At 40.3% G+C, this 13,913-nt stretch overlaps 1 protein-coding gene across 1 annotated transcript in view; it reads right to left on the bottom strand.

Moving 5' to 3' along the window:
* LOC139659935 (Golgi phosphoprotein 3-like) overlaps window positions 1–11,708 on the bottom strand; it is a 72,819-nt gene extending 61,111 nt beyond the window's left edge. The window contains exon 1 of the mRNA XM_071537957.1: window positions 11,306–11,708. Within this exon, the coding sequence (XP_071394058.1) occupies window positions 11,306–11,515 (210 nt within the window). The 5' untranslated portion in view covers window positions 11,516–11,708. The remainder of the gene's footprint in view (window positions 1–11,305) is intronic.
* Between the last annotated feature and the right edge of the window lie 2,205 nt (window positions 11,709–13,913).

Genomic DNA, 13,913 nt, shown 5'->3' on the forward strand with positions numbered 1-13,913 from the left:
TGAATTGCCAAATAACAGACTGATTTTTGGCTTCCGTGCCGATATTGTGGCAGTGCGTCGCAGAGGAGCCCGACGTCACTCTGTAGTCACACTGGCAGCACCAGGAGAGGAGGAAAGCCGGTAGGACCAAAACAACTTGCTCTTCCTGCAGCTTTTAAGTAGGGCTGCAACTAACGATTATTTTCATTGCCGATTAATCTGTCGATTATTTTCTCGATTAATCGATTAATTGTTTGGTCTATGAAATGTCACAAAATGGTGAAAAATGTGGATCAGTGTTTCCCAAAGCCCAAGATGACGTCCTCAAATGTCTTGTTTTGTCCACAACCCAAAGATATTCAGTTTACTGTCATAGAGGAGGAAAGAAACCAGAAAATATTCACATTTAAGAAGCTGGAATCAAAGAATTTTGACATATTTTTCTTAAAAAATTACTCAAACCGATTAATCGATTATCAAAATAGTTGGCGATTAATTTAATAGTTGACAACTAATCGATTAATCGATTAATCGTTGCAGCTCTACTTTTAAGCAATCTCTCAGTGCTAGTTCAGACAGGCATGGAGCAATAACCAAAACCTTGGGGGTAGGTTTTTTTTCAACCCGCCACCGCCCAACACATCAACATAGCCTATCCAAATCCGCCTGTTCGACCTCAATATTATCTTCAATCGACCCTAACCCACCCCACTCACGGATAAACTTGCGGGACCCGCGGGTTACTTGGGGGTAGTTATAGCGAAAGATTTGTAGCCCTATTTAGTCGTGGAAGATTTCAGTATATGATTTTAGTTGCATTTTATGCTGATATCCTGGAGTAAAGCCACTGAAGGTTGCATTTTATGTTGCACTTTATTGATGTCGGCCTACATAACCTACAATGCAGGGATATTTTATGTTACAATATCAAAGCAGAGTATATATTTTCAAATGAGTCTGTTGATTTTGTTATACTAGACTTTAATTCAGGCAAATTTAAGATTTTTTAAATAAATACATTGTGTAAATTTGACTTTGCAATTGTATTTCCCCTCCCCAGCGAACTAGATATATATACCAAACCAAACCAAAACCGTGACCCCAAAACTGTGATATGAACCGAACCAAGAATTATCTGAATGGTTATACCCCTGAGTACAGTGCTGCTGGTCTGTGCATCTCCAAATGACAAACATGACGTGATGTGTACATCAGGTGCATTACGGTGCATTAGAGATGGATTTAGATCAATTTGTAGACACTCACCAACTTTTGATTTTGTGCCTCTATGGGAAACACTGAATTTCACAGTCAAAGACGCCCTCTAGAGGCCATCTGGCAAAGCGCATCATCCCACAAAGCATCAGGTGACTGACTGCCTCCCTGACCTGAATTAAGCCAGGACCGTCACTGTCTACATGTCTTCTCTCTGTAGTCTGCAGAGGGGGGGGGAACAACGGCTTTTTGATTCTTCTTATCTATCTGATTCTTTCAGCAGCAGCGCCTAGAAACACTGGTTCTAACAGCAGTTTAGCCTACCAAGTGTTTTAAGCAAAAAAAGTAATTATTTTGAAAATATTTTTAGCATGGCATGTCATGATCCTACCGTGGAAGCCCGCCACAGTAGAATATATACAGGGGAAGCACTGGACTTCTACCTGACTTCAACATCCATCTATCCTTTTAGTCATGAAAAAAAACAGAGCGTTAGTTACACTTTGTTACCTTACAGATGTGGCAACACATAGCCAGTGTTAAATCACCAAAAGAAAAAATGAAAAAAAAAAAGATGTAGACAACGAAAAAGTCACAGAGGGGATCTGCGTTTCAGCAAGAGGTGGCGTCAGAACGATACATGTGTGTGAGTTAAAGGTAAGTTGTAATTCCTGTTTATTTAGTGTTGATTTTTCACTGAAAAACATTTGAATAAAAGTTGTGAGGCTTAACATCAATTTGCATACTAAGAACTTAAAGTAATAATTTTAAATGAAATATTGCATGATGCAGTTTTATGGCCGGTAAAAAATATTTTTGGCCAGTAAATTTTCTCCGTTTACCAGCCATTGGCAGATGGGCCAAAAAGTTAATTTTGGAACCTGCCACCAAACATCTGTTAACTCGAATTCTCACAATTGCAAACTAGGCTACTTTATAGTACAATGCTGTGATTAGGAATAATATGGGAACTAATGTTTGAGCTAAGACAGTGCTGACTATGTTGTTTTTTGGCACTACCACTAGGAGTCGCCAAAATCAACAATTTTCAAATCCTACACATAGGGGCTTGAAAAATCTATATTTGATACTGGATTATTAGGGGCCGGCAGCAGCTCCGCTGCCGGTCCCTGTTGTATTTGTATGTATTATAATTCTATCTTACTAAAACTGCCTTCCCATGCATGAAAACTCACCAAACTTGGCATATAGCTCCAGTCCCATGCCAAACGACACTCACTTAAGTCTGGGGCGATTAGTCCAGATGGTGGCGCTACAGCAGCAGTCTAAACTTTAAAACTTAAAAAAATCATAAAAAAAATCAACAATACATGCTACAGCTCTGTAATATTCTGATGTTATCGGCCCAAACAAGACAAAACTTTCATCCACTGGTACCTATACTAAATTATGAAGTCCACCACTCTGTTTTTATTAAAAACTGTAAAACGAATTAAATCTAATTAGTCCCACATACTTTGCACAAATTACATGAAAATCACTACAGAGCATCATAAGACCTGCCCAAATAAAACTATTGTGAGCTTTTCCATTTAATCAAAAATTGAGCCCACAGCTCATCAAAATATCTGACTGTAAATGGTACTGTACATAGCCAAGGTCAATTGCTGCTTACTCGATGTCCAATCTTCATGTAAGAAAACATTTTCCTATGTTGGTAAATTAGACGTACACAATTTCAGACTTCTATCAGAAAAACTGAATTTTTAAAAATGATTTGAGTTCTGCCCTTATGCCCTCCTCACTCTCCTTTACATCCTATTTAGTGCCCTTACTATTTCCTCAGCACCCCTTTCTAGCATCAGCCTGATTGTGCTCACCTGTTCAGCACTATTTAAACTACTACACTACTTAAAGTGACTAAACCCCACCCAAATCTGTGGTGAAGCCTGACACCTAATGGTGAAAAGTAGGGTACTGAACTGGTCTTCTGCTATTGGCTGGTCTTTGAGCCAGGTGATGTCACAACAGGTACAACAGGTGGTGACATCATCTGGAAACTCCCGAAACTCGCGTACAAACTTTTAAACTAACCGTTGTCGATCTAAAATGACAAAAAAAAGAAAAGACAGATTCAGCAACTGCATGGCTTATTTCTCGCCTCAAATGTTTTCAGAAACACATTTCGGGGAACTATTTTCGGAATATAAGAGAAAGTTTGCAAACGAGCCGCCATGTTTTTCCAGTTTGAAATCCGGGGGCAGACGGCCCAGCGAGTGAAAGCATTCGCCCAGTCAGGTGCAACAAGGAACCAATATCGAAGCACGCCTATCAAGCGTCCAATACTGTGAAGCAGCACGATCCCTCGCGTGAAATGACGCCCCTGTGAAAATGTACCATTACTCTTTAAGCTGCTGCAGCACTGCTCTCTCCCTCTCATTCTCTTTGTCATGGGGTGGCAGTCAGTTCACCTCTGTGCATGAGTACTGCTAAGTCAATTTAATTTGCTCTTGATTGTTCAGTTCTGTTTGTTATGTCCATATCTTCCTTAGTTTTCAAGTTATCCAAAATATTATCTTATTCTTAATTATGGACATTTCATTTCAAGAGTGAATTGATTTGATTTATTGTTCATGTACATTGTTTGTTAAATGTTTTGACCTCTTTTCTTTGTCTTCTTTCCAGATAACTACCACTTGAAATCATCTACTTCATCAGCCCATGTGTGTCTTTTGTTTTCCGTATTGTGTGTTAAATAAATCACCATTCATTGGACTTCATTGAGCCTCCTCATTCATACTGGCATTCTAACCGATGCCACCTGATGATAGTTACCAGCCATTCCTAATTCCTATTTAATACTGAGTAAATGAGTTTTCTTTGCTGTAGCTCTCTTTTTCCTCTTCCAGTACATCTGCCAGCCCCATCCATGACTGCTTGCAGTCCTAGTTCTATGTGAGATCCTGGCACACAGTGGCCCCCATACTAATAAGGCATCTGGAAAAAAAAAAAGAATTATGCATTTATTGTTTCCCAAATAAGTCAAATGAAAAGGGGGGAGAAGGGGGGGGGGCATTTTGGGAAAAATAGATTTGTCATAGCATAATATCTGATTCAATCTAAAAATCATAACAATAAATTGGGTTTATTCTGTCATAACATTAGGAATACTTGAAATTATAAAGGCAATGGCAATCATCTTTTATGGAATCAAAGTAAAAGATCCCAGCCATCTATAAACATCCCTGTTGGGAATGATTGGGGGGGAATTCAGGAACTGGAGAGCAGGGGCTTCCCCAAATTTTTGAGTAGCCAGCCAGATAGGAAAAGTAACCGGCTAAGGGATGTTTGTGGCGGCAAGATACATTTTTATTAAAGGCTCAATGCTCAATTGAAAAATAAACGGATAATCTTTATTAATTGTGAATCTTTAATGTACTTTCTTGTGTCAGTGCAGAAATGCAAATTTTTAAATTGTAGGAAATAAGTAGGCTAAAACAAAAATATTATAACAAATAGTAATAAATATAAGAACAAAGTTCATATTTTAGTCTTCTCAGAGCAATACTGGATCTCTCTCCTGAGTACTACTGCACTCACAGAACTGAGATCCAATAATTATGGAAACATAAATCAGTTTAAATAATGAGGTAATGCCCCAATTTTACATGGTCATAACACTTGCATACCGGGGCTTTAACAAACCCTCCTAAAACAGAAGCCCCTATGATCTTTCCCTGTTCCTCCCTTTACTTCTCCCATTTATATTTTGAACATTGGCAAAATGGAGTCAGTGTGCAAGTGGGACTTGTCAGGATTGGTTAAACTTGGGTGGCAACATCAAAATCAAGGACCAGAATGGCTCGCGCAGATTAACATTACGTTGTTCAGTCAATAGCCTCTTTAACTCCAGAAATAGCTACATACTCACTGCAACTAAATAGGGTTGTCACTCCTCATTTGAGCGCTTAACTTCACACACAGTTCAGTTATTAAGGAGAGTGACAACCGCATTCTACAATCGAACTCACTGCCTGAAAAAATCAGGACAGGTATTGACAGTTTGAGAGCGGTTTCAGTTAGTCCGAGTAGGGTGTAGCAGAACCGGACTGGAAAACTTTGTGTTATGTGACGTAAGATGAAACACTCGTTACGTTACTTAACGTTACCATCGTTAATTTGAAAGAGACAGAGGTAAGTGTTGTGAGACATTCTCAAATTTTCTATCCAGTCTGTTTCCTCAACATTGCGGTTCCTACCAGTTCTGCGGTCTTTGGCGCAAATGTTGCGGTTAAAACTATCAAGTCCATGCGGTGAAAAAAGAGAATGTGACGCTGCTGTCAGTGGCGGTTTATGGATAAATTGACGCCTCTGGTTACTGGTGTCAAGTAAACCGAAAATACAGGCAATGGTAGCCGCCATATTAATCTGAAATAAACGTTACTATGGTTACAGACATCATTTACAGCCATCCGAGATCGTAGGAGTGGAGTGACTCCCGTACATACACAGTACATACGCAGTAATGTTACACCGGTCTGCTCCAGTGTGTACCATACATATGCGCATTCACTCAATTCCGTTGTCACTACCAAATTCTGGCAGTGTGTACGTAGCCTTAGTGACATTCAGTTATAAAAGTAGCCGGCCAGACAGAGGAGGGTAGAGGGCTAAATAGCCCTCCTAAATAGCTTTTTTTTTTTTAAAAAAAAAGCACAATTTGTGATGTGACCAGATCGGTGTAGGTTACAGCCGAAATACATGGGACACGGACGCGACGCGTCACGTAGGCGGGGCGGAGTGGGTTCTTTTACCTGCTACACAGACTCCGTCTTTGTAGCGTGTGGTTGCGTGCCACATAGATGATCGGATTCACTGTTTTTTGAGTTTTGCCAAGTGATAATGCAGTTGCTTATGCAGGGTTTGCAAGTGTAGGCGATATTAACTGGTACTGAATTAATTAACTAGATCGTTTTAACTACAGGATCATGGATACACATTGACTTGATTGATTTATTTTAATGTGCAATGTAAAAACACCCACAAGGTTGCTCTGCTGCGTCACATTGCCTCTGGTACAATGAGGTATTTATTTTAATCATTTTTTAACAGATTGTACTCGTTTTTTACACAGTTCTATGGAGTTTTTACCTGTTTGAGGGCCGCGTTGCCGCGCGTAGAGGGGAAAAAATAGACCAGACGCGCAAAAATAGAGATGAGCCGCGTGATGCCCGCGCGCACCGGCTTCCGTGGTCCGTGTAGCAGCTTCAGTTGATTATAATGGACGCACTCTGTTGCGGGCATTCTGCGGCAGACGTGTCGCGCCGCGTCCGTGTCCCATGTATTTCGGCCGTTAGGTTATTATGGCTGCTGTGACAAGCGTTTCAGTTACATCAGCAATTTACTTCAATGCAATTGCGGCATGTTCTAATTAATGCAAGACGAGTCAAAATAACTTTATTGGTCAGATAACGTGGAGCTGCGCGGTCGCAGTAGCTGATGATCCGTCAAATACGTTTTTTTCCTGGTTGAAAAACACTAATAATTAGCAGGACTGAAAACTGTGTTTTTAGAAACGCTCTTTATAATGAGTGGGACCGTGTAGCACCGCCATACTGGTGTCATATTGATATTGTGGCTAATCAGAAGCTAATATGGGCACTGCCAGCGCTGTACCATTTACCATTTCATGAAGAACAAATGGCCGTGAAAGGGCAACCAGCCTTCACTTGCACATAAACACGTTAGTATGAAAAATAATATTTGCTTGAGGTTTTAGGGATCACGCTAATGTTTATAGCTAATGGTGTGGATGCAGAGCTACTAAACTCACTGTAGTTTAGCCATCCATCGTTTAACTGTTTTCAAAGTGAGTGAATTACACCTAACACCTGGACAGATTATTGTAAGGACTTGTGAGTTAAACTTCTATTGTATGCAAGGGCGGATATTTCCACTGTTGGGGAGGACAATAAACAGAAAAATTTCTCAAGAGCAATTCCTGAAGGGGACACCAAAGGTGCTGCCAAAAGTACTGTTGTATTAAATGTATATAGAGGTCCATTATGAAACATTTCCATAAGCACTTCATTCCTTTCTTATGAAGATTTTATCAAATTGCCTTTGATATTACTGGGGTCTTTCTACTTACTTGGCGTTTCAGTGCACTGAAAAATGATTGTCTGTTCTTCTTTTCTCTGCCATTTTAACTGACCTGGCTGGCTGACAACACAGCATGCAGGTTATTTACAGTAGTAGGAGAGAAGCAACACCCATTAACTGAACTAAAGCTAATATATGCCTAATTAGATTAAGTTTTCCCGAAGAAGCAGATCTCTAATGTTCTGCTGTCAATGTGTAAAAGTCCAGAACGCTATGAAGCTTGCCAGAAACTTAACATTTTAACATGTTAAGTGTTTGTTGTAATTATGTCTTTTTTATGAATTACGTCTTCATTTATTTCCAAAATTATAAACAAAATCACATAGTGGCAGCCATTTTACATGCAGTAAGAAAAAAAGAATATACTTAGAACCTAATTACGAAGGGTAAGTTAATCTTAAATATTATATTATAGAAATATTACTGTTACCATCTACAAAAGATAAAGTATTTTGGTATGAAAACCCGCATTTCAATTTAACCAAGTATCCTGTATCATAAATACACATCTGGCATTTGTAACAAACCAAACCGCTTGAAAATCGGTCGAAAATTCAGCGAGTTATGATTTTAATTGTGGATAGACCTCCTGCCTCCATAGACATACATGCATTAGGAGACGCGGCTGCCCCGTACCAATACGTTGACGCACAAGATTCAACCGCGAGGTAATGGAGCGAACAAAATGTAGTCTGGTTACAATTGTAAATGTGTTTTATTCTATTGAGTGGTAGAAGTAAAGAAAAATGTCTGACACATCCTTTGTTTTAAGTTAACCTTTGTAAAGTAGCTACTTACTGGAGGTCAGCCACCACTGACACACTTCCAGAGATTGCACCACAGACACTCGTACCGAGGGCTAATGTGTGTTGGGGTTCGGGGATGGTAGGCAGTGGACCAAACCACTGTGAGGCATATGAGGGGGGGGACGCAATCTTTCGAAACTTAAAAACGCATTGTTTTGCGTCTATAATTAGCACAAGTGCTTTCAATGCATATTATTATATTATTTAAAATTATATAGTTATGTTAATGACATATTGATGGGGACAACTCTCTGTTTTTCCCAGGAAGGGGGGGGTCCGGACCCCCCTGTCCCCCCCGTAATTTCCACCCATAATTGTATGTGAAACTTAAGTTCAATTCTGGTCACTTTGTCAATTGTTATAGCTTACAAGTGAGATAATTTACCTCTTGTCTGCAGCCATGCAGGTGCTGCTGAGCCGATAGGCAGTGGTTGAGGGTGACAGTTTTCTGAATAGCCACTAGACGGCAAAATCAGACAAAATGGGCAGGCCAGGAGGCGAATACAGTAACCTCTTTCATATTAGGGAGCTAGGGAATAATCTCTTTCATATCGGAGAGGAAAGACATGGACACGGCGATATCCGATATTCAAAAAAAGGCAGATATCGGCCCGATATATCGGGCCGCCCTAATGCAAAGTCTTGCATATTGCCCCTGTTCCATGATGTATTGAAAAATGGACATATTAGCCCATACATATAATATATATTGAAAATGAGTCGTCGCCCCACCCACCCTCCGTCTGCCCCACAGGTAGACTACATTGTCAACCTGTGGTCTGCAGATATATCAGTGCGTCCCTGAGAAATGTTTATTATTGCATACGTTTTCAGGGTTTCCCATTAAAGTATTACACTGTGGCGCACCCCCACAGTTTCACGTCGCTGAGAAAGAAAATGTTGCCGTTGTTATTAGTAGTCTTACTATTGTTTTGCGGTCTTTGCCTTCATAAAACTCAGTCTCCTTTCAAGGGGCTGTCCCTCCCCCCTGCTTTGGCAGGTGCTGCTAAACACACCCTCATCCCAATATGTATGAGATGAGACGTAAACATACACGTGCACACACACTACGTGATACTGCGGATGTCTCTCATTGAGGAACAAAGCACAAGCCACGACCTGGAACACATTTGTAGCAGGCCCACTCACACAAAGAATGACAACTATAAAGATAACTATAAACTATAATGATATGCTGTTGCTCAAGTGTCACACTACAACGATATTGGCGCCAAATATTCAGAAAAAACAAGGGAGCTTTACCAACGTTCTTTTATTTTACTCACTCTCTAAAGTAAATAACAACAGAGCCGATGGATTTTGGTTCATGAATTGCCGCAAAAGAGAGAGGAGCCAGCAGAATCAATAATGCTCTTACACAGCGCTTTCATTACATTATTGTGCTTTGTTTATATGAGAGCTAATTGTACTAATGGCCACCAAGTGAAGCTATTAATTTCTTTACCAGTAGGAGACTGCACACCACATCTACTGTGGATCAAAGAGTAAACTCCCCTGTAGCCCATGTTGAGAGAAACACCTGTAACTTCACCGTGGCTAAACGCGATTCAACAGGCTACTGGAGGGACACATGTTACCTCCCGGTCATATTATAAGAACATAGGATAATAGCGCATTTGCGGTCAGGTTGGCCAAGACATGGTGCTATTTCGTTTAGCTAGCAAAAGTTAGCGCGTTAACTAGCTTCCAGTAAACTGCCATACCGCTATCCCAAGAGCTCTTCCGATTCCGATCGGTATGTCACGTTTCTTTTCAACATTTTTAGAGGCGATGGTCTTTGTAAATAGCGCCGGGTTCCTCTGGGTCTCTATGAGTGAAAATGCAACATCACTGTATCCCAACGTTCATTCGACTCAACCATTATTTTTAGCTGCATGCTTACACCCTATTTTTTGCTGTATGTTTACACCCTTTAAACAAGAGATGATGAGAAACATCCAACATCAGAGGTAGCATGGTAATAGTAGAGAAAGAGCGAATTTTTAGGAAAAATATAACTCCACAACATAAATATATGCATTAATCAATAACATAGGCTTGTTTGTATTTATAATATGCAGTCATGACTGCATTGCTTACAAAAGCACAAAATTACTAATGGCACTAATACCCCCCACCTCCGTTGGTGACACACACACACACACACACACAGTTTGCCAAAATTCTGTGGGAAACACTGCATTTTTATTAGTCTGCGCTACAATTTTTTTCTTTATGCTACAGAATTTTTGACCGTAATAGCACCAGTGCTACCAGACAAAAAACATAAGCACACAGCCCTGCTTATGCCAGCCCGCGACACTTTTCAAGGGAATTTCAAGGGAGCTAGCCTAATATTTATTGAAAAGACAGCTCAGCTAGACTGGTTTAGACCAGATTCACATTGCAATATAGAAAAACACAATTAATTTACCTTAAGTACGAAATTCAGCCATTTATACTGTCACCACTAACAAGTCATTCATCTGTACTGTTCAAACAGGTCTAGCTAGATTGAAGATAAGTCGTAAGTCATGGTTGAGAAACTTAAACAATCTATTGAGTTTGATGGGACACTTGTGCTGACTTTCTGAACATAAATCCACAGAAGAAAACATATAGTACATTAGGTTAGTACTTTTGTTAAGTAGCCTACCACTTGGGTGCATACATACCTTCCACTACTGTCTGGCCAGTTATAAGGTAACGTTAGCTGGAAGAACCGAATTACCATCAGTTCAATGCTTCCACTGTGCAACTGTATTCGGCTTGCCTTGCGACTTGTCAAACAAACATCTACATTGAGTGATTAACCTTCCTGCTTTAGCTGTCATAATTTGCTTGCTGGCTAAGTAGCTTGCTGGCTCGATGTAGACACACAGACATCACAACACAGCTTGTGAAAAGACAACATGATGTTTAACCAGACCACTGGGTTAGCTGGAAAAAAATAAAACCTTTTCGACTTGTTCTTTACCAAAATTGAGCGACGTTAACCACTGAACGCGAAGCCCATTGCTAGTGTTAGCTAACGTGGATAACGCTCTATATCCAACCAGACCGGTACTACAAGCAGGACACCAATGCTATCTAGGTTAGCATATAACCTGGATAACTTAAAAACGTCTAATCGGGTTTTCGCGTTTTAAGGTTACTTTAAGGACCAGTAATTGTCTGCTAACCTCTCGGTCCTTCAGTCCTAATAGGAGGACTTCTTCCATCAAAGTGAGTCGTGTTTCTTTGGAGTCTCCGGTATCGTCGTCGTCCTGCTCGTCTCCCCGCCGAGGCTCATCGTCCTCCTGCCCGGACGGACGCTCTTTGTCGACGGCGCTACGTGAGGCCTCGGTCCGCCTCTGCACGAGGCCCGAACTCCGCTTAGTCAAGGAATTCATGGCTACCGGCTAACTAGCTAAACAACGACAAAAAACAAACCGCCTCGGACTCTTCTGCCCGAGATTTTAGACTTAATCAGTTATCCTGACACATATAACAGTTCTGTCGATGATTTTTGCGTGTTGACTATTATGGCCTTGCTATCGTTAGCCACTGAGTTACTGTTTACCTCCTCTACGCCGTCCGCTGTTAGATAATGTGCAATTGTGCATCTAATATGGCGCCGAGCGGTGGATGTGGCACCAGGCTGAGCCAGCAGGTAAACTTACCTGAAGCCAAACAGGGTCCAGGTAACATAAGCTAGTTTCAAGCACAAATACGTACATTTACATTATTATATGTATTATTACGGAAGCGTAGCCTATTGCATTCACTAAAAAATCAGCCCGGTTTTAACGAATTGTGGTTATGGTTTTTCATAATTATGAATAATCTCGTAATTATGAGAAAAGATTTTAGCTGACATTACGTAATTTAATCAAGTTTATTTCAGTCTTGGTTGGCATTGTCATTAGTTTAACTGGAGCAGACACGTTAGGGGTGCATTGCATTTGGTAACGATTTCTCCTTGTCTCCTTTCCTCGCATCTCTTCCTCGACTCCTCGGTCAAAGGTCACGGAGGAAACGAGGAGAAGATGCGAGGAAGTATGGAAGGCCGATGGTGCGGAATCCGCATTACAAAATACTTGTTGACACGGTCGTTTCTTACCTCTAGACACGACCAAAAAACCCACATTGAGATGAGCAAAAAGCACGTGTTCAAAACACCTGTTAACACGCATTTTTATACCGTGTCAACAGGGCAAAAACCTATAAAAAAAAAAAAAAACACGTTGCTTTAAATACCTGTAAAGGCAAAACCATATACGTGACATCACTGATGACGTACAAGGAAGTACTAAAAGCTCTTGCTCATCTCCTACACACCTTATGCAGTATTTCCTTATCCCTTTCCACCACATCTTAAACAAATCATTCCCAGTTTATTTATAGAGTTTTGTATAGCCTATACTTTTTTTTTGTTTTTTATTGCCATTTGTTAGGTCTAGAGTTTAGAAGAAAGTTCCGAAGCGCCATTGTTGAATACATACTTGTGTTCCGCCTGCCTGAATGGCAAACAAACAAAATGCAACTATACAATCTGTACAATGTTCAATACCGTAAAACTTCAATTAAAAGCCGAGTCCCAATTAAACGCCGAGTCCCTTTTACTGGCCGGGTGTGGCTACACGTTTTGACAAATAAAGGCCGGTCTCAATTAGAAGACGGTTGCCATTGATGCTGCGAAGCAGTTCATTTTTTTTTTTACTTGTATTCAAACGTCAGTCACATTTGCTGATCGCCATGGCGGCACAGAGAAAAAAGTACGACCTGAAATTCAAGCTGTCAGTTGTCAAATTTGCTGAACAAAACTCAGGAGAAGCAGCAGCAAGACATTTCTCCGTTGAAAAGTACAACCTCTTGCTGCCATAAACTTTTTTCGGCTTTCATCCTTTCTAAGGTATTTTGATACGGGGCTCTTTCTCTCTCTCTCTCTCTCTCTCTCTCAGTGCATGAGGTTGGCCTAGATGCGCTGTCTCTTGGAGCGAGATCAAATGAATGATTTGTAATTGATATGTTATTCGATAGCCTAATTTTTATACAAGTAATATTCATACTGGTTTAAATAAACAATTTGATAGTATTTCCCATCTTTGCTGAGCAAGATTTTTGTGCAAAAGGAATTAAAGGCCTGTCCCATATAGACGCCTGTCCCAAATATAGGCCAGTTGAGTTCAGTGTTTGAAGCAAATAAAAGCCCGGGCTATTAATTGAAGTTTTATGGTTATCACTTTGTTGAAGGTTTCCCTCAACATTTAAACAGAGATTTGTCATTTTTGGACTACATAGGCTACACAGATTAAACACTACACAGGTCATGTGTCATTGTAACAGCACAAGTTCTATGTCAAAACACTCCTACAGACCTGTACTTTCACTACACACTAACTAATTTCCTGGGCAGCAGGACCATCATCGATAATATGTCACAACTGTTTAGCCTGAAACAATTTCATTTGAAATGTTTGAATCAAGCGTGAACATGACTAGCTAGTAGGACATAAGCTTCTCTGTCCAAACCATGAGAAAATATCAGCCCCACTCCCCAAAATCATGTAAAACTGATGAGTGCAAAAAAAACGCCACTAGAGGGCAGTATGCACACACGTTGCTGTCTTGTCTTATAGGCCTAAAAATCAAAAGCCCATTCGACAACACAGTGTAGACTGTACACTAAAACGTACACTGAGTGGACAATCTATGCTATTTCTCTAGACCAGAATAAAGAAAATAGATTTACTTGAATGAAACTTCTTATTAATAAAGAAAGACATGTTGTTATGACATGCTATTTAT

Source organism: Centroberyx affinis, unplaced genomic scaffold (genome assembly GCF_046629955.1).
Source record: "Centroberyx affinis isolate AG114_WGS23_722 - 3 ecotype Tasmania unplaced genomic scaffold, CSIRO-AGI_Caff_v1 ptg003164l_1, whole genome shotgun sequence".
NCBI lineage: Eukaryota > Metazoa > Chordata > Actinopteri > Beryciformes > Berycidae > Centroberyx > Centroberyx affinis.